Source organism: Meles meles, chromosome 18 (genome assembly GCF_922984935.1).
Source record: "Meles meles chromosome 18, mMelMel3.1 paternal haplotype, whole genome shotgun sequence".
In the NCBI taxonomy this organism is placed as follows: Eukaryota; Metazoa; Chordata; class Mammalia; order Carnivora; family Mustelidae; genus Meles; species Meles meles.
The window spans coordinates 44,408,613-44,436,292 of record NC_060083.1 but is presented as its reverse complement, the minus strand read 5'-3'; the positions used below and the strand labels follow the sequence as shown (position 1 = coordinate 44,436,292).

At 47.7% G+C, this 27,680-nt stretch overlaps 1 protein-coding gene across 1 annotated transcript; it reads left to right on the top strand.

The window, feature by feature from the left end:
• The first annotated feature begins 14,045 nt into the window (after window positions 1-14,045).
• Window positions 14,046-27,237, top strand: CAVIN1 (caveolae associated protein 1). The gene is made up of 2 exons (XM_045986355.1): window positions 14,046-14,670; window positions 24,738-27,237. Exons 1-2 carry the CDS (start codon window positions 14,200-14,202, stop codon window positions 25,437-25,439), a joined length of 1,173 nt encoding a protein of 390 aa, XP_045842311.1. The 5' UTR covers window positions 14,046-14,199; the 3' UTR covers window positions 25,440-27,237.
• Window positions 27,238-27,680: the final 443 nt, after the last annotated feature.

The following is a 27,680-nucleotide window of genomic DNA, read 5'->3' as shown; positions in this document are numbered from 1 at the left end:
ACTCCCCGCGGAGCTGGGAGCCCAATGCGGGACTTGATCCCAGGACTCCAGGATCATGATCTGAGCCGAAGGCAGTCGCCCAACCAACTGAGCCACCCAGGCGCCCCATGCTCAAGCCTTTCTTTCATTGAACAATGAAAGCACAGCATAGGTCCAACAAGACCAAGCATAAAATGCTGTTAATCACACAGACCTGGAAGATGGGAGCAGATCTATAGGAGACTTAGCAGGTAATGCAATTCTGGGAGCCTAAACTGAGCTACTTTGTAGCATTTGGGAAAATGTTTCAACAAAAATTGTAGAAATTAGTTCTTCACTACCAAGACAAAGCAGACAACAGAGGCAGTGGTCTAACAGAATCTCAAAAAGTTTTAAGACTTGTCACTATATGGGCACCTGGGTGGCTCAGTTGGTTAATCGACTGCCTTTGGCTCAGGTCATGATCCTGGAGTCCTAGGATTGAATCCCGCATCAGGCTCCCAGCTCCATGGAGAGTCTGCTTCTCCCTTTGACCTTCTGCCCTCTCATGCTCTCTCTCTCAAATGGATAAATAAATTCTTAAAAAAAAATTGTCACTATAGTGGATTGACTAGGGCAGGCTCCATAGCTCAGTGGTTAGAGCACTGGTCTTGTATAGTGGATTGACTAAAATAAATGTCTTTCCTTTTTCCCCTAAATTTTTCCAGCTGTTCACCTGCAAGTAGTTGGCAGCAAACAGCAAAATTGGTGATTTAAAAATTTACTTTTGCTTGCCTACATTCTTTGAGATGATAGTCACTGGGTTTAATGATGGTTTGCGTCTAGTCAAATCATTTTTTTTCCCTTCTACATAAAAATGAACTCTAGTTCTACCAAGGAACTGATTTTATTTATCTATTTTAAGTAAGTTCTATGCCCAACATGGGGCTTGAACTCACAACCCCAGATCAAGTATCCTGTGTTCCACTGACTGAGACAGCCAGGAGCCCCAGGAACTGACTTTAGTGTTGATGAGAGGATTCCCCTGCCACGACTTTTAGGTGACTTGTAATCACATTTGACCATCATTCTTGAAAATGATGATTAGCAATGTGTTTCCACAGAATTAATTCCTTTTCACCCCGAGTTCTCTAAAATAACACTCTGCTTTTACTTTCAAAGCCTGTCAATGTTTGGGTAAAAAGTAAAAATCTCTTCATAATAGATTTTGAGGCTTCCTTTGAAGCTCAAGGAATGTCAGCTCCCTTTAGCTCTGCTAGTGATTACATCCAGAAGGAGATATTAATGAGCCTAAGGCATGTGACGTTTTATGTAACCCTCAAGACTTGTGACCAACACATAAGGCAAGGAACCTCTTAACTTGTGGAAGTTAAGAATGCCATGGGAAAAAGCTTCTTAATGACATGAAATTTTCAGAGAAAGACAAACCATATTATTTCATCAAATGTGGAATCTAAAAAACAAAGCAGGGGCACCTGGGTGGTTCAGTGGGTTAAAGCCTCTGCCTTCGCCTCAGGTCATGATCCCAGGGTCCTGGGATCGAGCCCCACATCAGGCTCTCTGCTCCTTGGGGAGCCTGCTTTCTCCTCTCTCTCTCTCCCTGCCTCTCTGCCTACTTGTGATCTCTGTCTCTCATAAATAAATAAAATCTTAAAAAAAAATAAAATAAAAAATAAAAAGCAAAGCAGATAAGCAAATGACCAAAAAGCAGAAATAGAACCATAAATATAAAGAACAAACTGATGATTGCTAGAGAGAGCGGGGTGGAGGAATGGACAAAATGAGTGAAGGGGAGCAAGAGACAGAGGCTTCTAGTTATAGAATAAATGAGTCATGAGGATAAAAGGTACTGCATACGGAATATAGTCAATGGTATTGTAATAGCATTTTACGGTGGCAGATGGTAGCTAAAATTTGCTGAGCATAGCATAACATGTAGTTGTGAATCACTATGTTATACACCTGAAACTAATGCAACATTGTGTGTCAACTGTTCCTCAATTTTAAAAAAATTTAATTGAGAAAACTTGAGATGGGGGGCTCCTGAGTGGCTCAGTCGATGGGCGTCTCCCTTCAGCACAGGTCATGATCCCAGGGTTCTGGGATCAAGCCCTGCATAGGGCTCCCTGCTCAACGGGAGGCCTGCTTCTCGCTCTCCCCGGCTTGTATTCTCCCTCTCGCTGTCTTTCTCTGTCAAATAAGTAAGTAAAATCTTAACAAAAAAGAAAGAAAGAAAACTTGAGATGGGAAGATGGGAAAGGACTGATAGACATAGGTCAGAGAAGAGACTCTGTGACATTAGGCCCAAAATACTTGCCAGAGAAACAAGAAACTGGTTCAAGGAGATTTCTGAAGTAGAGAATCTGGTAAATGTTTCTGCATTGGGTTTCCAGTGACCTGGAAAAAGAAAGTGAGACCTGGAATGAAGAAATACTTTGGAAAAATCCAGTAGAAAGGATCTGGTTGAGCCAAGGGTCAAGGGATGTATTTTTTTAATAGATTTTATTTGTTTATTTGACAAAGAGATCACAAGGAGGCGGAGAGGCAGGCAGAGAGAGAGGGGAAGCAGGCTCCCTGCCAATCAGAGAGCCCGATGCGGGGCTCAATCCCAGGACCCTGGGATCATGACCTGAGCCAAAGGCAGAGGCTTTAACCCATTGAGTCACCCAGGCACCCGCAAGGGATGTATTTAATTTGAACTGTTGTATTGCCCATCGTAGTGTCTGGTTTTTAATATATACTTAGTAAATTTTTCTTTAGTAAACTCTACACCCAACACGGAGACCCCAATGACCCCAAGATCAAGAGATCAAGAGTTGCATGCCCTACTGACAGAGCCAGATAAGCACCCCTACTAAATAAATATTTTTGGAAGAGTCGGTTAAGCATCCGACTCTTGATTTTGGCTCAGGTTCAGGCTAGAGATTGCTAAGCTTTACAATTGAATTGTTTTGTTTTATAAAGCAGTGTTTAACTGGGCTTGGGTGATATTTTAAGGAGTGAGTTGTGGGAAAGGGAGCCTGCAGGATATTTTTAGGGAGGATGTACAAGGGTATGGTCTTTAGAGAAGAAAAATTTTCTTAGGAGGATAAAGATACCCAAAGTGAATCTTCAGTTGGATACTGCCTTGAGTCCTATTTTCATTACAAGTTTCTTTTTGTTAGGTTTAGAAATTCTGAATACAGGCGAACAACTATTTCTATTAAAGAAACATACTTTGGATGGGGCTCCTGGGTAGCTCAGTCAGTTAAGTCTCTGCCTTTGGCTTGGGTCATGATCCTGGGGTCCTGGAATTGAGCCCCATGTTGGCTCCTTGCTCAGCAGGAAGTCTGCTTCTCACTCTCCCTCTGCTGCTCCCCCAGCTTGTGCTCTCTCCCTCTCTCTCAAGTAAAATAAATGAAATCTTTAAACACACACACACACACACACACACACACACACACACACACACACACACTTTGGGGCACCTGGGTGGCTCAGTTGGTTAAGCATGCCTTCAGCAGGTCATGATGCCAGAATCCTCAGCTAAGAGTCCTGCATCAAGGGGCGCCTGGGTGGCTCAGTGGGTTAAAACCTCTGCCTTCGGCTCAGGTCACGATCCCAGGGTCCTGGGATTGAGCCCCGTATCAGGCTCTCTACTCAGCAGGGAGCCTACTTCCCTTCCTCTCTCTGCCTGCCTCTCTGCCAACTTGTGATCTCTGCCTGTCAAATAAATAAATAAAATCTTTAAAAAAATAAATAAAAAAAAAAAGAGTCCTGCATCAGGCTCCTTGCTCAGTGGGTAGTGTGTTTCTCCCTCTCCCTCTGCCCCTCCCCTTCCCCCTGCTCATACTCTCACTGTCTCTCAAATAAATAAAATCTTTAAAAAAAAAATTTTATACATACATACATATATACACCATATAAATATACATATACATGTATGCTTTGTGGGGTGCTTAGGTGGCTCAGTTGTTAATCTGCTGGCTCTTGATTTTGGCTCAGGTGATGATCTCAGGGTCCTGAGACTGACTGAGCTCAGCATCTGGCCCCAAGCTCAGCATCTGGCTCCAAGCTCAGTGGAGAGTCTGCTTGAGGATTCTTTTTCTTTCTCCCTCTCCCTCTGCCCCTTGCTACACGTGCACACACACATGCACACTTATTCTCTTTCTCTCTCAAATTAAAAAAAAAAAAATACACATACACACATACACACACCTTGGGACCTTAAAGTTTTCTGACAATATGTATAGCTATTGACAATAAGAGATTTGAGTAAACCCTGTGAAGCAAGTAAATTTTATTTTATTTTTGTATCTTATTATTAGCCTTTTTAGTCTCTATACCCAATGTGGGACTCAAGATCCTGAGATAAAGAGTCACATGCTCTACCAACTAAGCCAGCCAGGGGCCCTAGGGCAAGTGTGTATTAGGAGCTTTGCAGTCTTTAAATGTTTGGTAGAATTCTTACTAAAACCATTTGGACCCAGAGATTTCCTTCTTTAATTAAATGATATTTTAAGTTACAAATTAAATTTCTTTAACTGTTACAGAGCTATTCAAACTATTTCATATTGGGTGAGTTGTGGTAGTTTGTACTTTTCAAGAAATTGGAATATAGGATATTTACTTAGTCTCAAGATAACCCCCTACAAAAATAGTTATGGATGACGAAGAGGAAAAGGTAACTTTAGACAGGAAAAGTCTTCCAGACATCACCTTCACCGCTCATCAAGGTTAATATCTCTAGCAACTGGCAAATCAAAACCTTGTGCTACTTGATAGGATACAACGACAAGAACACAGCAACCCTTTGGTGCTATTCCTGACAAAGATAAACATCCTAAATCCTATCATGAGAAGACCTCAGACAAGGTCAAATCAAGCAACATTATACATAATAAATGCATAGTAATCTTCAAAAAGACCAAAGTTACCAAAGACAAGGAAAGAACGAGGAACTATGCCCCTAATTGAGGAAGACTGAAGAGAAGGGCAACTCAATTCAACGTGTGATCTCAGGGGCACCTGGGTGGCTCAGTTGCTAAGTGTCTGCCCTCAGCTCGGGTCATGATCCCAGGGTCCTAAGATCCAGCCCCGCATCAGACTCCCTGCTCAGTGGGAAGCCTGCTTCTCCCTCTCCCGCTTCCCCTGCTTGTGTTCCCTCTCTTGCTGTGTCTCTGTCAAATGAATAAATAAAACCTTAAAAAAAAAAAGTCTGCTCTCAGATTGGGTCATTATCGGGACAGATGATGAAATCTGGTAGGCTGCTGAGAAACATGGTGATATGCACCTACGCTAACTTCCTGACTGTGGGTTGTACTCTGGTTATGTATCAGAAGGTTCTTATTTGTAGAAAACACATACTAAAGTATTTGGGAGATAAGACATCAAGCTGTCAACTTATTCTCAAATGGTTCAGAAAAAACAATCTTTTTGTACTGGAAAAAAAAAAAAGCTTTTCTATACATTTTAAATAATTTAAAAATTTTGTGAATGAAACTTTTTCCAGATAGCCTTTTCTCATTTTGATCACTCTGTTATTCTAGAGCTCCTAAACAATGATGGATATATTTGATTATAAATGTGTATTAATATCATCTACTTATTTGAGGATCTTTCTACATTTCTCTCTAATCTAATCTTTCTAATTTATTTCCTCAATGAGATTATTAAACCCCCAAAAGACATATTATGCTTCTATTTCCTTTGTATTTCCTTAAAGTATCAAATAGTTGCTCTTTTTTTTTTTTTAAAGATTTTATTTATTTATTTGACAGAGAGAGAGATCACAAGTAGGCAGAGAGGCAGGCAGAGAGAGAGAGGAGGAAGCAGGCTCTCCGCAGAGAGCCCAATGCGGGGCTCGATCCCAGGATCCTGAGATCATGACCTGAGCCGAAGGCAGCGGCTTAATCCACTGAGCCACCCAGGCGCCCCTCAAATAGCTGCTCTTAACAACCACTTGAAAACACTAAATTGGAACATGAATTATCTGAATAGTTTAATTGCTTCTTTCAACTTAAGCCCATTGAAAAACTTTAAATCATCTCTCTTAAGTCATACGATGGATCCAGGAACCAAGTCTGTGCTGACTGCTCTTTCACACCAATCGGTGGCCTCTGGGATTCATAGAAATATGTGTCTTGGTGGAAAAATGAGTCACTCCACCAACGCACAGCTAGACTCTCACACCCAGAGCACAAAGAAAATGTGGAAATCTGAGTGAAGCGCAAGGAATCTATTTCCAAACAAGAGTTCACATTCTTCCTGTTGTGTTACGTTGTGAAATGGAAACATGGTTTCCTGGGAAAAGAGCCAGATTTCACAAATTAAATGCTTTTGCTTAAATGTGCGCAGCTGCTAAACACTTAAACTGTGCTTATTGAGAGTAACTTGTTTTGAAGATCTGGTCTTGATTCCAACTGGAAAGTTGAAAGGAGGAGGGGGGAGGTCTTCTTGTGTGCAACAGAATGGGTTTAACAGAAAGTTGTCTTGAATACTACCAGTTCTTAGCTGGTTTAAGTGCATGAAAGGGAAAAATGGTTAAGCACATTTCTTGCCACCAATGGTATGTATGTCGACCATTCTAACATGTCTGTTTACATATATAAACACACTTCCTCCTCCAAAGAACCTTGGTATTTTTTATAATGGGAAAGTTCAACGTAGACAAAAATTGAATAATACAGTGAATCCCTATGTACCTATCACCTTGCTTGAACAATGATTAACGTATGGCCAATCTCCTTCCATCTAGATCCCCATCCACTTCCCTCAGGACTATTTTTGAATTATATCCTAGATGTGGTATCATTTCATCTCTAAATACTTCAGTATGTATCTCTTAAATATAAAGATTTATATTGTGGGGCTCAACCCACCAAATCGAGTCGTATGCTCCACCCACTGAGCCAGCCAGGCATCCCCAAGAATATTTTTGAAGTATAACCACAATGCCACTATCACACTTCAGAAGTTAATAATAATTCCCTGATGCCAAAGAGCTAATCAGTATTCAGATTCCCCTGATTGTCTCATAAACCATTTTTTGCTAACAATTTGTTCAAATCAGGATTTAAATAAGGTCCACACATTGTAATTGGTTGACTGTTCTTTTTTTTTTTTTTTTGCCTTTTTAAGCAAGCTCTTAAAAAAAAGATTTTATGTATTTATTTTTGTGTGAAAGAAAGATAAATAGAGCATGAACAGGGTAAAGGGCAGAGGGAGAAGCATACTCCCCACTGAGCAGGGAACCTGATGCCAGACTCAATCCAAGGACACCAGAGATCATGACCTGAGCCTAAGGTAGACACTTAGCAGACCGAGCCACCCAGTTGCCCTTAAGTAAGCTCTTTACACAATGTGGGACTTGAACTCACAACCCTGAGATCAAGAGTCACATATTCTACCAACTGAGCCAGCCAAGCACCCCTCTTCTTTTCTTCTATTTAAAAAAAAAAAAAATTATTTACTTGAGAGAGAGACAAGAGTGCAGGCAGGGGTTTGTGGGCAGAGGGAGAGGGAGAAAGAGAATCTCAAGCAGGCTCCCCACTAAACCAGAGCCCGATGCAGGGCTTGATCTCACACCCTGAGATCCTGACCGCAGTCAAAACCAAGAGTCACACACTTAACCAAATGAGCCACCCAGGCACCCCTTCGTTTCTTTTTTTTTTTTTTTCTTATATTTTTATTTTTTTTATATTTTTTTATTTTATATTTTATATTTTATATTTATATTATTTTTTATATTTTTATTTTTTAATATTTATTTATATATTTATTTATTTGACAGAGAGAGAGATCACAAGTAGGTAGAGAAGCAGGCAGAGAGAGAGGAGGAGCAGGCTCCCCGCGGAGCAGAACGCCCAATGCGGGGCTCGATCCCAGGACCCTGAGATCATGACCTCAGCCGAAGGCAGGGGCTTAATCCACTGAGCCACCCAGGCGCCCCCCTTTGTTTCTTTTAAATAGGCTTTTGAAGTTTCTTTTAATTTAGTGATTTCCCCCTTCATCATCATCTCTTCCTCTCCCCTCCATCTTTGCAATTTGCTTGCTGGAGAAACTGGGTTGTTTGTCCTGTAGAGCTTCCCACCTCTGAATTTTGCTGGTTGCATTATCACAGTGTCGCTTAATGTATTTCTCTGGCCCTCAGGTTTCCTGTCAACTGGTAGTTAGATCCAGATGCTTGATCAGATTCAAGCTTGATTGTTTTTTGTTTGTTTTTTTTTTTTGTCAAGAGTACTTCATAGGTGTTGGTGTGTACTTCCTATCACACCCTAGACACATAATGTCAATCCTCTCTGTGATGTTAAGATTAATGAGTAGGTTTAGGTGTTAGTGTGATATAACAGTTATAGAGTTCCCCATTAGTTTCCACCTCAGAGTTTTACCAGGTATTAATGATCATTATCTTCATTGTTATTTTACTAGAGGTTACAAAATGGTGATATTATATCATTCTATCTTCATTTATGAGCTGAAATTATTCTATAAATAAGTTCTTTATTTAATAAATATAATAAGGAGTATTGCTCCTGCCTCTCCCTCTGCCTCCCCCCTCATGCTCTTTCTTTCAAATAAATAAAATCTTAAAAAAAAAAAATACAGGGGTGCCTGGATGACTCAGTGGGTTAAGTGTCTGCCTTTGGCTCAGGTCATGATCTCAGGGTCCTGGGATTGAGCCCCACATTAGGCTCTCTGCTCAGCAGGGGGCCTGCTTCCCCCTCTCTTTCTGCCTGCCTCTCTGCCTACTTGTGATCTCTGTTTATCAAATAAATAAATAATCTTAAAAAAATAAAAATAAAAAAAAATACAATGTAAATCATCTCCTCTCCCTCGTTTGTTTTTTTTTCTCCCCTCTTGCTCTTTCAGTTAAAATCCTTAAACAGTGCCTTTAAGCCTTTAACCTTTAGGATAAAGGCCTGGACCTATTAGCATGACTTCCAGGACGCTCCGTGATTGGGCATCTTTTTCCTGCCCCATCTCACTTCTGCCTCTTTGCCTCCAAACATCTTATACAACACCTTATTTAACAGGTGTTCATTCTGGGGATGATAAAAATGTTCTAAAATTGACTGTGGTTGCTAACTATGTGAATGTACTAAAACCCCTAAATTGTACACTTTATTTTTTATTTTTGTAAGATTTTATTTATTTATTTGACAGAGAGAGACGGAGAAAGAAAGAGAGAGAGCACAAGCAGGGGGAGCAGCAGAGGGAGAGGGAGAAGCCGGCTTCCTGCAGAGCAGGGAGCCCAATGTGGGGCTCAATCCCAGGACCCTGAGATCAAAACCTGAGCCAAAGCAGATGCTTAACTGACTGAGTCACCCAGGCACCCCTGAATTGTACACTTTATTTTTTTTTCTTTGAAGATTTTATTTATTTACTCAACAGAGATCACAAGTAGGCAGAGAGGCAGGCAGAGAGGTAGGGGGAAGCAGGCTCCCAGCTGAGCAGAGAGCCTGATGCGGGGCTTGATCCCAGGACCCCGAGATCACGACCTGACCCGAAGGCAGAGGCTTAACCCACTGAGCCACCCAGGTGCCCCTGAATTGTACACTTTAAATAAATAGGTGTGTTGTATGTGATGTAAATTATATCTCCATAAAGCTGGGTTTTTGTTTTGTTTTGAGGTTTGTTTTTTTTTTAACGGTTTAAAAAGGTGGGTTGTTTAAAAAGAAAAGGAAAGGAAGAAAAAATAAGTTACCAAATAGGACAGGAAATAAATACAACCTCACAAAGACCAAGGGGGAGAGTGTCAAGGCCAAATTGGTCAGCAGTGCTAAATGCTGCAGGGTTCAAATAAAATTAGAAAAGGAGAGGTAATTGGTAGAATATGGAGTTTACTAGTGACTTTTAAGTGCTCTTTTAGTAGAGAGGAAGCCATCTTTTGGGACAAATGGCAGTTTAAGAACTGAATTGAGTGTTAGGGATCTGTGGCAGCAGTTCTAAAAACCAATGAAATTTGAATGCTAGAAAATGGACAGACCTAACTTTGAGGAGACAGGAAGGTAAAACCAGTTAAGACTGCAGTTTTTGCTTGTGTGTTTTGTTTCTTATTTTTCGGATAAGAGACCACTGCATGTTGACGGCAGAGAAGGAGGAAAGGTTTTAGGGCATTTCCATTAATTTATTTTCTTGAAGTTTTGTTTGTCTGGCTGCATCACTGCTTCCCTGAGACTAAAAACTCTCCCCCCAACAGCAAATTTGCTACGCCTTTGAAAGGTTTCTAGCACTAAGCTGTGCATAAATTAGCTCTTAATAAACAATTTCAACTGTTTTCTGGCTCACGAAAGCTACCTTATATATTAATATTGGAAGGAAAAGAAAGAATTTTTGAGGAAGAGAAATATACAAATATTATAGGCATTTTGTTTGTTTGTTTATGTCAGAGGGACAAGAATAGTGCCTATAAATCAGGGGAGAAAAACACCGCTGCTGTCTGTAGCGGCTGAAAGCCAGCTCCTGGGGACTGGTTTTCCATGTGGCATGGTTTCTCTGATGTAAAGACACATCATTTATCCAAACTGTTTATTACTAACAAAGCATACTCTCTCCCTAGGATTTCTCCCAGGACAGATCCAAAACTGAATGGAACATATTGCATGCTGTGTGCCTCACACCTTGCTGGATCTCCCTAATTATATACTCAGAGGACCTACGCAGAACCACAGTAAGAGATGAACAGTGCCTGGTTATCTCCTTCCCCAGCCCTGCACTTTCACACCTCATGTTCTTGCTCCGGGGATGGGGGTGAGGGTGTGTGGGGGGGCACTTTCTCCTCCTTTACACCTAGAGACTCTCTCCCCTATAAACCTTTCCCCCCCTCTCCCAGGAAGTAGTGGGCGCACTCCCTGAGCTGCTGGAGGACCTTCCACTTTGTACCAGAAACTATCTGTACATCTCTCTCCCTTGCTACACTATGAGCTTCTCACCAGAAGGGACTGGGCTTTACGATTCCTCCTTGAAGGCCCCAGTCCCGCAGCTGGCTCATGTTAATTAGTCACCCTTTTTGAGCAAATGAATGGATAGAGGAATATGACAGAGCTCTGTGAGGTCCCAGCTGCTGACGTGGTTGTATCCTGGTGTTCTTTTTTCTGGGCCAAAGGGTTGTTTGTTTCCACCTCTCCATCCCTTTTACAGACTCTGCCTCAGCAGCTGAAAGTACACAATGGAACAGTGTATCTGCAAATAGAGCGAGGGATGGAAAATGCAAAACATCAACCTTGAATGTAAGCAGTGGCATGCTGAATATAATTCCACAGGAGGAGAAACTGACTATTTTCGCTGAAATGGAGTGAAGCCTTCTGGTAAGGCTCTTGTTGGGCTCTATTTCTGGTTATCAGGGTGGATAAAGCTGATGCAACAAGGCTCAGCACGCCCCCTGTTGGATTTTGCTGGCATTCAGTAAGAAGAAGAACAAGAAAGAAACTTGTTTCTTTCTACTTCTTAGAAGTAGGTATGCAGGGGTAGGGCCCTTCTGCAAAATTCTCTGTTAAGGAGGCATCAAATGAGTCAGAGATGTATTCACTGGACTGTCCGTTGGATATAACTTGACTCATCCACAAATACTGACATTCCTTTTTGAAGAACAGAAATATTTTCCAAATGTGAAAGCCAAAATGGCATGGACTTAATTCCTTTGAGCAAGCATGCAACTACAAAAAACAAATCAACCACTAAAACTCCTCTTCAGCATCTCCCCCACCCCCAGTGAGGTTTAAATCGTAATTTCTGAATCTCCATTGATAGAGAACTGGCTACATAAGTATAGCATATCCATGCCCTGGAAACCAAGTCAGCTCTATATGCGGTGATACAGAACAATCTTCATGGTATATTATTAACTGAAAAAAAGCAAAGTGCTGAGCATATATGTGCGCACGCGTGTGTGTACGTGTGTGTGTGTGTGTTTCTTCCACAAGAAAACAGTAACAATTTGTCTCTTGGGGGAGAAATTAGTTGTGCAGAAAGTGTATAAGGAAAAGTTCTTTTCCCTCTACTTCTCAATCTGTATCTGGTGTGTCACCCGTGAAAACAATCTAACCAATTTTAAAAAGTAAGAACCTGGGGCCCTGGGCTGGCTCAGTCCAAAGAACATGGGACTCTTGATCTCAGGGTCATGAGTTCTAGTTCCACACAGGGTGCAGATAAATAAATAAGGACCTTATAAAAGGCTAGTAAGGTTCTCTACTGTCACTTCTTTTTTTCTAGAAGTCTTGTCAATCCTCAGTGGAAGCAACTTAAACTGCTATAGAACATTTTCTCTAATTTTTATTAAAAGATTTTATTTATTTTACTTGAAAGAACACAAGCAGGGGGAGGAGCAGAGGGAAGAAGAGAAGCAGGCTCCCCACTGAGCAGGAAGCCCAATGCAAGGCTCAATTCCAGGACCCCAGGATCATGACCTGAGCGGAAGGGGAGATGTTTAACTGACTAAGCCATCCAGAGGACCCGGTACCTTTTCTCTTAAATCCTAAAAAATTTGGTATGGTCATCCGTCAGTTCTAACAGATATATATCTGCTAGTCATTTGGGGCTATCGCAGATTGTCCCGATATTGAACTCTTCAGCATCTTTCTGGCTTGGTTCTCTGAATGGATTGTTGGGGTCTGGGACCCCACGGAGCAGCTTTTCACTCTTCCTAATGATAATGCATGCCAGACTAGAAGTGACCTTTTGCTAAAACCATCATTCACCCAGCTGGGGAAACCCAAGCTTGATTTCTTAAGCGGGGAAAAGGTCTGCAGCTTTTCTGGGGGAAAGAGGGCTGGTGCCACTCCAGGGAATTCATTACTCCAGTGCTGTGCTAGAGAGCAAAATAGGGGAGCAGGGACAGCCTCTTCTTCTCTAGACTTCTGAGTCGAGGGTCCTCCTTGGTTCTGGTCCTTGATACCCAACACAGTTGAAAATAAGTTAATCTTCAGGCTCACATACTGGAAACCAGTATGCATGGGCAGCCATGACTCCCTATCCCCGTCCCAGTGAAAAGTAGAATGCTAAGGTAGAGAGAGCAAGAGAGACAGGGGCCTGATTTGAGCACCAAGCCAAGGTTAACCTGTGGGTACTTCCAGCAAGTCACTTGTCCTCTCCAGGCCCTCCTGTTCTTGTCAAGTGAGGAGGGGGGATTTGATGATCTCTCTCATTGCCAAGGGCCAGTCTCTGGAATTAGAAAGATAGATGCATTCCTAGGTCCTGCTCTGGGAAATCAGTGTGAGCTAGGCCTCTGGCAGGAGGAAACACAGGGAAAGGTAATTTTGAAAGAACGGTGAGAGGTAGGTAAAAGGCTTTGCTTTTTGCTTTATTGCCCATCTTAGTCCTACTAAGTTAGTATAAATCTAAGAACCCAGAGGGGCTGTGCAGCCCTTCACCACCACTGTGACCCTAATCGAAGTTCTCCCTGCCCCCAACAACCCATCAAACATTTGTTTTAAAGATTTTATTTATAAATCATTTCTACATCTAAGGTGGGGCTTGAACTCACAACCCTAAGATCAAGAGTCACACGTTCCCCAGAACTCTTCACGCAGTTTTAGAATGGTGGTGAGTAACTCGGCTGTGGGGGAGGTAGAGACCTCCCCTCCCTTCGAAAACACTGTGGAAGCCATGGATATTTTTCCCTCGCAAAATCTGGGCACAGGCAAATCCACTATTTTGAATACAATTTTAGGATCTTGTGTTCTACTTGACTCCCTGCTCTAGAACTTCAAAGGCTTAGGTACTTTTGTGGGTGAGGAAAAAAAAAAAAAAAACAAAAAAAACCAAAAAACAAAAAAAAAACGGGAGGGAAAAGGAGAGCCCCACTCTTGGACCTGTTTCCCTTCCCGGCTTATGGCTCACATTCCTCCACCCCAGTCCCGCTGCGTGGCCTCCGCTGGCAGCCGAGGCCCTAGTCTCCCGCTCCAACTATTCCAACCATCCTGGGAAGGGTGGGGCCCTCGGCTCTTGGGTCCCCCTTGGTTGCCCCCCTTCGCCACCACCGGTCTCCCCTTCTGCCCCGGTCCCTCCCTTTCTGGGGTGGGGCCAGCCAATGGGCGATGAGACTCTGGGGTTTGGCCCGGGAGCCAGGGAGCTCACCGATTCCCCGCCCTACAGTTCTGGCCACCGTCCCGGTGCGCACGGACGTGGCTCGAGTTTCCTCGGCTCTCCGCTCTTTCTCGCTTTCCCCCCTCCTGCTCTTCCTCCTCTTCTGGGCTTCAGCTCCAGCTCCACCCGGCCGGCCCCTCACGGCTCTGGCTAGCCATGGAGGACACCCAGCTCCATATCATCGAGCAGCCGCTTCCCGGGTACCCCGATGTTGGGGACCCGGGGTCCTCCCCAATGGCGGCGCCAGCGGCGGAGGAGCCGTCAGGGGCCGGCTCTGAGGAGCTGATCAAGTCGGACCAGGTGAACGGCGTGCTGGTGCTGAGCCTTCTGGACAAAATCATCGGCGCCGTCGACCAGATCCAGCTGACCCAAGCCCAGCTGGAGGAACGGCAGGCGGAGATGGAGGGTGCCGTGCAGAGCATCCAGGGCGAGCTAAGCAAGCTGGGCAAGGCACACGCCACCACCAGCAATACTGTGAGCAAGTTGCTGGAGAAGGTGCGCAAGGTCAGCGTCAACGTGAAGACCGTGCGCGGCAGCCTAGAGCGCCAGGCCGGCCAAATCAAGAAGCTGGAGGTCAACGAGGCGGAGCTGCTGAGGCGCCGCAACTTTAAAGTCATGATCTACCAGGTGAGCTGGGGGGTGGACGCGTCTGGCCCCGGGTCTCCCGAGCTTGGGGTAGGAGGACCTGCCCGCCGTGCAGTGCTCCCGCCAGCCTGGCGTGGGTGGCTCACGGGACCCACCCTCCTTCCGGGAGCACCGTTGGAGTGGGGTGGAGTAGGGTGGGGTGGGGTAGGGCGGGGCGGGGCGGGCTCCAGATTCCTGGAGCGCGCAGAGGGGCGCGCTTTGCACCCCACGCCTTCTCACAGAGCCCCCTCCCTCTGGCGACAAACTCGCAAAAAAGTTAGGGGGCAGGACTCGAGGACGCACCCCGCTCGCAGACTGTTCCCAGCTCGGCTGTGCGAAGTCTTCCTACCTGGCGGAGGTTTCGGGGAAAGCCAGGGGTCCCTGGCGGCCGGTGGGCCCACTGTAAGCGGACACTGGCGGCGTGGCCCGGGTTTGGGGCCTCCGGCCCTGCCCGCCCGATATAGCGGGTGATTCAGGGCTCAGGCACGCACCGGCGGGGGCTGCGCCAGGCGAGGGCAGCGACCGCCAGCACACGCCCCCGGACCCGCATGGGCCTCGGCTGCCCCCGCGTCCCCGGGCTGCGAGCTGCCCCGAGCCTCTGGGCACTTTCAGGCCCTTGGGGACGCAGGCAGCTCTCCCGAATCCTCTCTGCTAGATGGAAGTAGGCGCGGGGGGTTGAGGAGTGGTTGGGGAGGGGAGGTGGGGTGCGACGTAAGGAGTGCAAGCGGGGTTGGTGGGGGCAGAGCGGACAGTCCCTGCCGGGCCCGACGATCTAGGCGCAGAGAATTACCCTTCGGGTCTGCGGGACTGCGGAGCAGCGGGCAGAGAGGCGGGAGGAGGCTGGCACGCGCCAGGCTCCGCCCAGACCGCTTGTTGCTTCCTTTGCACCTCTACCGCTTTTGCCCGGATAAAAATGCCATTTTTGTATCATAACCGCAAATAAACCTGGAAATCTCAGTGTTGCTGGTCCTCCCCGCTCCCTCCTCCCCAATCATATTAGAAGAGGCTCTGAGCTGAGGGCTTGGTGATTTTTGGAGGGGTGGGAATTTGCCCAGCCTCTCCTGCTGTCTTCTTCCCGCAGGCCTGGTTGACGTTCCCACCCCAAGGAGGTGAGATCTTGGGGATGAAGGCGTTAGGCTATGCTCCCTCAGCCCCTTCCTCTCCCTACAGAAGGGAATGGAAAAGAAAAGGAAGGCTACATTTCCCACACCCTCTACGTGAGAGAACCTGTCGGGGAGCTGTGGTTTCCCTGACTGCACCAAGGCCTGGTCAAGCTGGGTTCTGAGTGACCATCTGGGATTCAGTGAGGTCCTTAACTGGGTGTCTCTAGGAGGAACTAAGAGAGATGCAGATTAGGACAAGTGTTTGGGACAGTAGACACAGGGAGATGGGTCAACTTGAACCCATCCAAGGAGATGGTGGTGGGACAGAGACAGAAGTGGCGCTGTCCCCTTCCCTCCAATGCCCATGGACTCCTCCCAAGTGGTGCTAGGAGTTCCCCCACCAGCGCATATAGCACTGTCTGGTAGAATTGTTTGTCTAGAGCTGTTTCACTTAATCTAACTGCTTGGAAGAGTGTCTGTGAGAGACATTTTAAAAGAGATCTGATTAGTCCCAGGGGAGGGGGTGTCACCGAGGGAAGAACACTCAGGGGTCTGGGACCACAGCTGCCAGCTCTTTTCTCCACAGCCTCGTGTATTAGAGGGTTGCCACGAAGGGCTTGGATAGGTTGCTGTCCTCACTCTAAATATCCCAGACCATAGAACATGGGAAAGTTCTCAGACTCGTGGTAAACCTATGTCAAAGGTGGAGATGCTGAGAGAAGGATGGGTACTTAGGAAGCAAAACTCCCATGCAGAGGCCAGTGGCATCTCTGTTACTCCTGCTCAGCAGCTGGCAGGGATCTGTAGTCATGTGTCTGTGGGGGTGGGGGGCGGGGTCTAATCACAGGTTGGAGGTAGAAACAATGGCTCAAGCTGGGGACCCTGTGCCTCTAAACCACAGGGCAAATAACTAATAAGTAACACTGTTCCAACCTGGAGAGGAGCTCAGAGGCGAGGAAAAGATTCCAGCAACAGGGGTGGGGCTCAGGGAAACAGCACTTCCCAGAGATGCAGAGCAGATGTCCACGTAAGGGGCGAGGGTGTGGGGTACTCAGCAGCTAAAGGAAAAGCAGAGGCTGCTCCTTTCTGAGGTCTGCAGGCCTGGGAAGAGAAGGAGGTAAAAATAGCTATGCGCCTTGGCAGACCTAATAGGGAAGATTGGGGGCGGCAGCATTTATGGTAGTCAGGCTGAGGGGTAGGATGCTTGGATGGCCAGGCAGAGAGAGAGAGAGAGAGAGAGAGAGAGAGATTTGGAGAAAGGCCTCCTGGGAGAATGTGAGTTTTCCAGAGTGGGAACAGGGGAGTGGATACTGTATTCCCCGCTGCAGATGTGGGAGGTGATGATGTGGCAATGGGGGCAGGGTGGAAGGGAGAATGAAAGGCCAGGAAGGCCCCAGCTGTGGGATCAGGCCATCTGCTCCTCCCATACTTTTTTCCTGGGGAGATAAAGGAGAGAATCCCTTGTGTGGCCTCACTCCATATTCAAGGAACTGTTAGACATAATGATTCCACAGGTTAAGTTTGCATTTGATCCCCCTGCCCCCCCCCCCCATGAAATTTAGCACCTCCCACTCCAGGATATCAGAGCCCTTACCTTGAACCCACTTCCAAGTCATTACTGTCCTCTGGCATTTCCCTATCCCCTAACAAAAACTAGCAGTTTGGCATCCCATCCTATCAGGTGATACCTAACTAGGCAACAGCTAGTGAAGGAGAAGAACGAAATCTGCTAGTAGCTATGGGTCAGTGGACTGAGAACTGAAGATCAGGAGATAGTGGGCACTGCACAAACAGGAGGGGCAGTGATTATTAAAGATTCAGTTCTTCCAGATAACGATTTGGATATTACTAGTGTTCTTTTAGAATGTAGAAAAGGGAGCTAAAATGGAAAGAAACACTTTCTGGAGCAGTTTTGATGAGACGTGATCTCCACAAGGACCCTTCAGACCTGCTCCAAGTGCTTGATGATAGGACCAGGAAGCATTTAAGGGATTAAGGACTTTTAGGCTTTAAAAACGAGGCCACCAAGGCTGGAATGAGGGCTTGCTGGCTTTTCCTCCCCAAATCCTAACCTAACCCATATAGCTCTTTACTGGACTCAAGGCAAATGAGGGCTCTCTGTTCCAGAGCTCCAAATTTCTGTTCCCAAATATTCCAGTGTGGGGCTCTTGTCTCTCTCAGTCCCTGAGCCTAGTGGCCATGGAAAGAGTGCTTACCACATCCTTCCTCCAAAACGCTGAGATTTTTCTGGTCATTGGATCCAAAGCAGGGAGGATACTATTAGGGGTAATCCCAAAACTAAAGGAAATAATACTCCTCCCTCTGATTTTTTTTTTTTAATAAGTAAAGTCTGACTATTGTAAAGGTCAAAATCAAAAAGGGATGCAATGGCACAAAATAAGCTACTGATATAGAGAAGTGAGAGGATATTGTTGCTAGGCAACCAACCTCAGAGATGAGTAGTGGTTTGTTCCATTTCACTGAAGCATACCATTGTGCATGTTTCATTATTCTGCCATTACAGATTTTTTTGAGCTGGAAGATGCTTCAGAGGTAATCAGCTTAAGCTCCTTCATTCTATAGCTGGGGAAGTGGAGGCTGAAAGAGGGGAACTTACTAGCCTACTGTCACTCAAGTCAGTGGGGGTCAAAGCTGGGACTAGAACCCAGGTGTACCCCTTCTTCTGCTAAATTCTCTGCTCCCCACTTCCTCCCTCCATTCCCGGGCTCTGCGGAGAAACCAGGGCGGAGGTTATTCCAACAGTGGGTTTGTTCTGGCTCCTTCATTCTCTAAGGGAGATAGTTGCACCATCCTGGCAGTTGGGCTGCTGTCTGAGTGCATGTGTGCGTGTGCGTGCGTGTGTACATGTGAGGGTGCAATCAACATTACGAAGGGTGGCTAAGGTTGGTGGCCATTAGTTGCTTAGCCTCCTAGTACTGAAGCAGAGGCAATGGCCAATGACAGAGGACCAATGACAGTGAGGGAGGAGGGAGGGGTACAGAGAGTAAGGCATAGAGCTCCCTGGCCGGTATGGGTATCCCCTGGTATAGGCTCTGCAGCTGGCTATGAGAGGACCATGTTGGCTTTCTCCTTGGCATTCCTTCTCCTTATAATCCACAGGGAAGGTTGGAACCTGCTACTTTGTTTTTGTGGCTGCAGGCTTTTACCCACCACTGATGTCACTGGAGTCTGGTAGTGCCCCTAACCATCTCTCTCCCTGACTTCTCATGATGGTCCAAGGCAAGAGTGGCAGCTCAGCCCCTCAGGAGGGAGGATGGGAGCTGCCGCTAGGTCTTCCAGGACGTAGGCCCAGCTGTCATAAAAACAGCTTGGCTTTGTTCCTGATTTCTTTGCGCATCTTGGTGTCTGCTATCCCAGGCACGGGTAAGGGGAGGGGTGGCAAGGGAGGCAAGAGGAGGGGACATGGCCAAAGGGAAACAACCAGGATGTCCCTCTTCCGTGCCTCTCCCTCTCCTTATCCGGGCAGCACCCAGTGCCCACCCTGCCCTGAGGAAATAATGAGAACTAGGACTCTGAAGACAGTAGAGTTGTTCGCCTCCTTGCCGTCTTTTTCACTCCTCAGAGCCTCTCCAGCTAGAGTCAGTAACTGACCTCTTGGAGAGCTCTTTATACATTGCAGCAGCCTCTTACTCCCTCACTCCAGCCCTCAACAGCATCATCCCAACTATGACGACTATGACCGGGTAGGGACAGAAGGCAGGAGGCTAAGGATGGGAGTGGGGAAGATTCTAGAGGGAAGAAGAGAGGAGCTCTGTTTAAACTGTTTATTAAACACGGGCCTGGGTTTGTCACACTTTCATTCCTGGGGCCCTCTTGATGAAGAATGTAAAATATGGTTCCTTTCCAGCCTGATGCATGCCATATTCCCTTCCCCCTACTCACCAACTCCAATTCTGCATGCCCACTAAGGCCTCTTTCTCTCAACCCCATCCGCACCCATCTCAAGCCCCATTTACACCCCTTTTCCTCATCTTAGCCCAAGAAGAAGCTGAAAGCACCCTCTGACCTGGCCACACCCAAGATCGTGCCTTTTGACCTTCTGCCTGAGACTGAGCCCATTGACCTGAAGCCTGAGACAGTGCCTGAGCTCCCACCCTTTGACCAGATGCCTAGGACACTGCCCTATTACCCAGAGCCTGTGCCTCTGCCCACCCCAGAGAAGCCGACAGCTGGCGGGGGCGCTTAGGGTCTCCTAGGTGACATGGGGCAGTGGGCATGGGCCATCACTCCAGCCCACCACCAGCTCACTGCTTAGTGGTGATCAGTGTTGGGATGAGAGGTGTCTTCCAAGCCCTGGGTTGGTGGTGGGTATGATGAAAATACTCTCGCAGAGTTCAGGCAAATGTGATGTGTGCAATGGGGTGGGAAGCGAAGGGACGGGGCCCTCCCCTACCTCTGGGTTTCTGTCTTAATAGTAGACGCTCCAAACCCCATATTGGAGCTGCAGCCTGTGCTGCCCTGCATGAAATTGCATGAAACTGTGCCATGGCATCTGATTCTCCTTCCTGTTCCCCTTCTGCCTCCTCCTCAGGGACAGGCCAGTTTGGCTCAAAGCTTCTTTGGAGAGGGCCCTCATGAGGCCCAGGCCTGGGGTCTGTTCTGTGCCCTGTCCACCCCCTCCCTGGAGCTGAGGAAAACATTTACACTTATTTTTTCCTTTTTTTTTTTTTTTTTTTTTTTTTAGAAAATGTTTTGCAAAGGGATCCCTTATGTTTGCCAGATCCTGCCTTGGGTGGGGCACCCAAAAGCTGCCAACTCGGAGAGGCCGGAAGAGGGGACATTTTCGCTGGCTCTGGCTTGGATCCTCTGGCTTCCCTATAGCACAAAAGGGTTTCCTCCAACTTTTTTTTTTTTTTCCAAAATCATCCTCCTAAGGAGTCCTTTTAGACATTTTCCCTAACTGTCCCTTCCTCCACGAAATTTTAATGCTACAGATATACTATCTATCTACATATGTATTGGGACTCTTTGGCACTACAAACTACTGGGATATCTAAATCCACCTCTCCCCTCAAGAATTAATTTCCACCCTCTTGGGGGCAACATGAATCCTGTTGAGAATCCTGCTCTAGCAGAAAGGACCCTCTGCCTTTGGTGTCTCTCACCCCTTGTCTCGGCAATCTAAAGTAACAATCCTGAGATTTTATGACTTTCCCTCTTTTCTACCTCTCCCCAAGTCTTGTCCCTATTCTAACTTATTCTCTGAGCAGATCCTGGGTCTCTGAATGCCCTCTCCAGAGTCTTCTCTGGCTATTCCCAGGCAGTAGTTGGGGAAAGAGCGCAAGGTCAAGAGAGTCTCCTGGGGTGCCTGGCTGGCTCAGTCAGTAGAACCTGTGACTCTTGATCTCGGGGTCATGAGGTTGAGCCCCACATTGGGTATAGAACTTACTTTAAAAAAAAAATTAAAGAAAAAAAAAAGGAAAGAAAGGCTCCTACTTAAAGAGTCATATGACATTGTCCCTTCTCCCTGACAAATGTGAAGTGCCTGGCCAAGGACTAGGCACATAGTAGGTGCTTGATTAAATTATAATCATATTAAAATCTTCTTCCTAGACCAGAGGATCTTCAGTTTATAAAGCAGAGTTGGGCAGTGGAGCGGAAGGGGCGGGAAGTCTCCCTGGGGCTCCTGAAACCCATCTTGGACTGGTGCCTTCCTGGGTTGGAGAACTGTGTGTGCTTGGTGGGGAGGAGGGGAAGCTGTGCATGCTTTTGCTCAGACCTGGTCATTAAAGGTAACTCTGGAAACCAAGCCTGTCGGGAGTGGTGGTTTTCTTTAATAAAAACGTGAAAACAGAACAAGCAGAGCCACCCCCTGAGGCCCCTCCTTTGGTGTAGGAGCTCTGCCAGGGCAGCAGGGGTGGGACAAGGGTGCCTGGCCATTGTGCCCAGGGTAGGGGGAGGTGCTTTGGAATTGTGTTGGTGGTTGTTGTAGCAACAGGCTGATGGGGTGGACCCAAAACAGCACTCCAAGCCTATGAGTCATAAGGGAAACCTGGCTTGGAAAGGGGGAGAAAAGAGAAAAATCCATTAATGGGGGAAAAAGCTAAAATCATAGTGGTATACCCTCTGCAGAGCCAGTCTATTGGATATTGTCCGGGGAATTAGGTAAAGTTATTTCTTCCCCCATCCCCTGACCTTCCACCAAAGCAGCGCCTCTGGTGTAAGCTATCACTCTGGGGGGAACCTACTATGAATGGTGTTAATATATTTCCATATACCTTTCTGGACTGGGAGAGACACCTTCAAATCCAGGAATAAACCCCCTTCACTGGGATTATTCCCTGATGTTGTATTTGAGACCTTTTAACAGGAATTAGGAAGATGGGATTGGCTACAAGAGGTCTGTGACTCTGTCCCTATCCCCGTTCACTTTCAAGCTCAGCTGGCAAACACCTTTAATTTAGGAAGCCAGAGGCCAGGAAAACCAGTCAGCTCAGCCTTTAAGGGATGGGGTGGGGCAGGGGTGGAGGAGGGGTAAGGGGAGGCATCAGGGATGCTGGGGGTAGGGCAGGGAGACAATGTCGATTTGTTTTCCAGCAGCTGGGACTATTTCCTGACTATTCCCCGCCCATCACCCTAACCCTTCCCTAGCCCATCCACATTGTCTGAGTTTAGTGAAAGGAAGGGTTCTCTACTATCCTTTGGTGGAGCATGTGTGGGGTTTTAGTCAGAGAGGCTTTGAAGGAGATCAGAGTTGAGATTTTTTTTTTTTTAAAGATTTTATTTATTTATTTGACAGAGAGAGATCACAAGTAGGCAGAGAGGCAGGCAGAGAGAGTGAGAGGGAAGCAGGCTCCCTGCCGAGCAGAGAGCGCGATGCGGGACTCGATCCCAGGACCCTGAGATCATGACCTGAGCCGAAGGCAGCGGCTTAAACCACTGAGCCACCCAGGCGCCCTTTTGATACTGGGGTTGCAGGTAAATTCTGGGTGGAGAAGGATGAAGAGGTAGCAGAGAGCTTAGATCATGGAGAATCCTAAAACAGTGTGTAAGAGAGAGGACTTGAGTAGCAGGCAGAAATACTGTAAAAAGGAAACCCAAAGGGGACAACTGGAAATAAGGAATGTTAAGAGAGGCTGTGATCCTCTTACACTCAAGACAAGGAAAACAACCCCTTCAACTCCTCTGTGATTGATGAGGGAGAGGGATGGACAGAATGACAGCACTAAGCCAGCTATGGCAGATGGAGACTACAAGTCCCAGAATGCCCTGAGCCCAGATCACCTTGCCTGCTGGGAGGTGTAGTTGAATAATGAGAGCTTGAGGTGGCTTGATGCCCAGCAGTACTGGTGTCCAGTATGGGAGAAGGGGTGGAGTCAGCATTCTGTCTTTGTCCTTGCTAATGCTATTGACAGGGAGGGAAGGAAGTTGGGAGGGGGTGTTCCTAGTTTTCAGTGTAAACCAGGAAACTCTTGGGGGGATGTGGATGGGTGGGAAGAGGAAAGAGGTTGGGGGCTGGGGGAGGAATTTCTGTAGCAGGTGGTGCTGAGATACCATGTGGACAATATGTGTGTGTATGTGTGTGTGTGTGTGTGTGTGTGTGTTTATAAGAGGGGTCAATTCATGTTGCCTCATTTTTCTCAGATGGGTTTTTGATGTTGTTTTTACAGTTCTGGGAAATAAGTCTTCAGAAACCCCTTTGAAGCGGCACCTAGGTGACTCAGTGGGTTAAGCTTCTGCCTTCAGCTCAGGTCTTGATCTCAGGGTCCTAGGATCCAGCCTCTCATAGGGCTCTCTGCTCAGCAGGGTGCCTGATCCCCACTCTCTCTGCCTGCTGCTCTGCCTACTTGTGATCTCTCTGTCAAATAAGTAAATAAATCTTAAAAAAGAAAGAAAAAGAAAACCCTTTGAAAACCTACTGTCTCCTTCCTTCATTTGAAGTTCCTAAAGAGAGTCTGAGTCAAAGAGTTCTGGGTTTATGTTTATGTTCTTGAATATGCCCCCTTGCCCTTTCTGTGCTCAGCCTCCCCTACCTTCTTGCAGAGGGTGATCCTGAGATTCTGAAATGTTGGCCCAGAGTCAGGACCTTGGAAAATCTTCCCAGAATGGAAAACAGTGCTGGTGCTAGGTACTCCCAGAGGAAAAGGGAAGAACTGGCTCTGAGCTCTAGATCTCAGGGACTCTGGGACCACTACCCGACTCCTGGCCCCTTAAGCTCTGGTCTGGGGAGGAAAAAAAACACACACACACACACAATGGAAAAAGTAATCCCTCCCTTCCATTCCAAGGCTGGGAAGTCAGAACCAGAATAAATGTCCATGTTGGGGAGAAAACATGCTCTTGGCTGCCAGCCAGCTTCTTCCTCTTTCCTCTCTCAATTTCTACGTGGGGGGTAATGACCGCTGCTGGAACAAATCAGTATGAGGAGGTCAAGGGTGGGGAGCATGGGCGCAGCACAGCTCTCCTTCCCTAAGACTGGTCCTGAACTTATTTGAAGTCTGGGAAACATACCCTTTATCTTGCCTTCAAGTTACCGTACCTGGGGGTCGCGCTGTGAGCTCACTCCCCTATCCCCAACCCCTCAACGACTTCTCAAACCCCTTTGCACTTTGGCCTAGCGAGAGCAGTGTGTGATTTAGTGCACCAGGGGGCGCTCTGCCCATTTCCAAAGTCAAACTATGTTCCCTGAGGTAGGAGTAGTTACTAACATGCGTGGATGCAGGATGTAGGACAGGTTTGGGGGCTGCAGAGATATTGAGCTCAAGTGCAATGACTGTACAAGCCAGAAGCTCCGATCCCTCCTCGCCCTGTCTATACAGTTACCGCTCATTCAACACATAATTTACTGGACACTGGCACACCGGCGAAGGAGTCGGGCGGATGTCACAGCTACCACGCACTCCCCCGAATCACCACCCTCCTGCCGCGGGTTCGCCCAGCGTCCCCCAGGTCCCCGACCATCCCTCTGCTCTGCCCCCTCACCTCTTCGCTCTGTTCTCCCTTCAGGACGAGGTGAAACTGCCAGCCAAAGTGAGCATCGGCAAGTCGCTGAAAGAGGCGGAGGCGCTGCCCGAGAAGGAGGGCGACGAGCTGGGCGAGGGCGAGCGGCCGGAGGAGGACGCGGCCGCGCTCGAGCTGTCGTCCGACGAGGCGGTGGAGGTGGAGGAGGTCATCGAGGAGTCGCGCGCCGAGCGCATCAAGCGCAGCGGCCTGCGGCGCGTGGACGACTTCAAGAAGGCCTTCTCCAAGGAGAAGATGGAGAAGACCAAGGTGCGCACCCGCGAGAACCTGGAGAAGACCCGCCTGAAGACCAAGGAGAACCTGGAGAAGACGCGGCACACGCTGGAGAAGCGCATGAACAAGCTGGGCACGCGCCTTGTCCCCGCCGAGCGGCGCGAGAAGCTGAAGACCTCGCGAGACAAGCTGCGCAAGTCCTTCACGCCCGACCACGTGGTGTACGCGCGCTCCAAGACGGCGGTCTACAAGGTGCCGCCCTTCACCTTCCACGTCAAGAAGATCCGCGAGGGCGAGGTGGAGGTGCTCAAGGCCACCGAGATGGTGGAGGTGGGCGCCGACGACGACGAGGGCGGCGCAGAGCGCGGCGAGGCGGCTGACCTGCTGCGCGGGAGCAGCCCCGACGTGCACACGCTGCTGGAGATCACCGAGGAGTCGGACGCCGTGCTGGTGGACAAGAGCGACAGCGACTGAGCGGACGCACGCGGGGCTCTGCCCAGGAGGCCGCGCCACCCTGCCCCGCCATTCCCCACCCCCTCCCCATGCCTTTCCCTCTGGAACTTTTTCTTTTGCATTCTCTCTCGGCCCCACGAGGGCTGAGATGTTTCTAAATTGACAACACCGCCCCTCAAGGAGCACCTCTCCAAGTCTTAACGGCTGTTAAGATGGGAGGGGGAGGCAGCCTCCACCATAGATCGCCCCAGTTTGGGCACAGTCTGGTTGGGAGTGGAGAGGGGAGTGATCTGTGTCGTGGTTGTCCAAGTCAGGGATCTTAAAGGAAATGGCTGTCGTTTCCATGGTTGCCCCACCCCACTTTGGGGTAGGCTGCCTTCCCCCTAACCTCCACCTCACACTTGTATCCAGCCGCTGTCATTCCTGCTCACTGCGCTCTTCTTTCTCATCCTGATCCCTGGAGGCTTGAAAGTCAAAACTACCATAAAAGGAAAGAGTGAATCCTGAAGAGGACCTTTGCCCACAGGGGAGGCCTCATACTGGAAGGACTTAAAAGCAGCTTTCAGGAGAACCTCAGGCAGTTGGGGGAAGAGGGCAGAGTGAGCGTGACCCTGGAATGAGAGGCTAGCACCGTTGTCTGTATAGGGTTCCAACAAGGAAGGCTGTAGCCAAGCAGAGCCCTGGGGAAGGAGGAGATGATGTAGGGAACATTTACCATGTTTCTGCATCTGCAACAGCAGCACATGGCTCCGGCTTTGGGAACGAGAATGGGAAACAGTAGAAAGTGGAAATGGGTGAAGAGGGGAGAATTCTCCTCATTAGCAGCATGAGAAACACAGGACAAGAATCCCGTGGTAGTGGGGTTCTCAGAGGACAGTGGGACAATTTTCAGAATAAGGAGGAAGGACAGTGAGAAAGAGATGATCCAAAGAGGAGAGGTAAACCTCACCCCGTCCCTTAACTGAGATCTGAATGGTGCCCCTTGTGGCAGCCCATTTCTCAAGTCCAGAATATGAGGGTTCCAGAAGGGGGCAGCACCAGACTGTAGAGAGCTGGGAGGTAGCAGGGAGGCAGACTGGAAAGACAGCAACGTGCTAATGGCCAGGCCACCAAGCTCAGAGCTGGAGAGGACATGGAGAGAGTGTATGGAGCAACCCGGCCTTGGCTCACTCCTGGCAGTTTCTTCTCAAGATCCTTTCCTAGAGCTAGTATCATAAAGCTGCAAAACTTGCCAAGACCTCCTTGCCTTGTGGGTTCTTCTCCTGAATCGTTGGGGATGATGGGGATGCTACTTCCAGTTCTGTTGTCCACTGACAGGTTCTCCTCAGGACACGTCAGTACCCCACTGTTCCTCTCCAGTAAAGGCCGCTTGTCAGAAGCAAAGACAACTCCCTTCCCCTTCAAGCACAGCCCAAAAAGGAGGACTGAAGGTTTCTTCCTCCTCCCGCATCTCCTCTGCCTTATCTTCCCTGCTTTGCTTTTTAGAGTTGCAGCTAATTGTTTTAAGGGGTGGAGGGAGGGAGCCTGGGGACACAAACTTTTTTTTTATAATACAAAGCTTTGCTTTTGGCTCCCAACCCCTACCCCGCTCCCTCCCTCCCCCCCCCCCCCCCCTTCTTGGTTCCCTTCTCTCTTCTGAAGGGTTGGAGACGCTTCAGCTGAGGGAGGATGGGGATTGTGGGACAGGGTCCCTTGGTGCTGATGGGCTGAAGGGGCCTGAGTTGTGGGCAGATACAGTTTCCTGTGGGCTCCTGGGAGCCTCTCATGTTGCTGTGTCCTGGTAAGCAGCCCGACCAATAAACCTGCTTTTTTAAAAGGATCTGTGCTGGATTATATTGTCTAAAGGCAGTTACATAGGCTGAGTGACAGAGGACAGGAGAGAACCAGGTGGGAAAGAGGGAGAGGACTGTTGGTTTAAACCTGTCCCATGTGCCTGGAGTGGGAGTGGGTGTGAGAGTGGGATATTGTTATAATCCCCATTTTAGAGATGAAGAAACACAGAGTGACTTGTCTAAAGTCACGTACTCAGTAAGTGGCAGAGCTGGGATTCTGAGCTGGGCAGCCTGGCTCCATGGTCTTAACTGTCAAGAATCTGTAACCTTCTCCTGTCTGGATCCATTCCCTGCTATCAGGGCATTAGCCCTCCAGACACACAGTTAACTCCACTCAGTTTGAGCTTCCTCCAAATCCGCACTTCCGAATCAGATCTGACCTGGGGAGGGGAAAATTCAGAGACCCTGACTCAGAGGGCTGAATGTCATA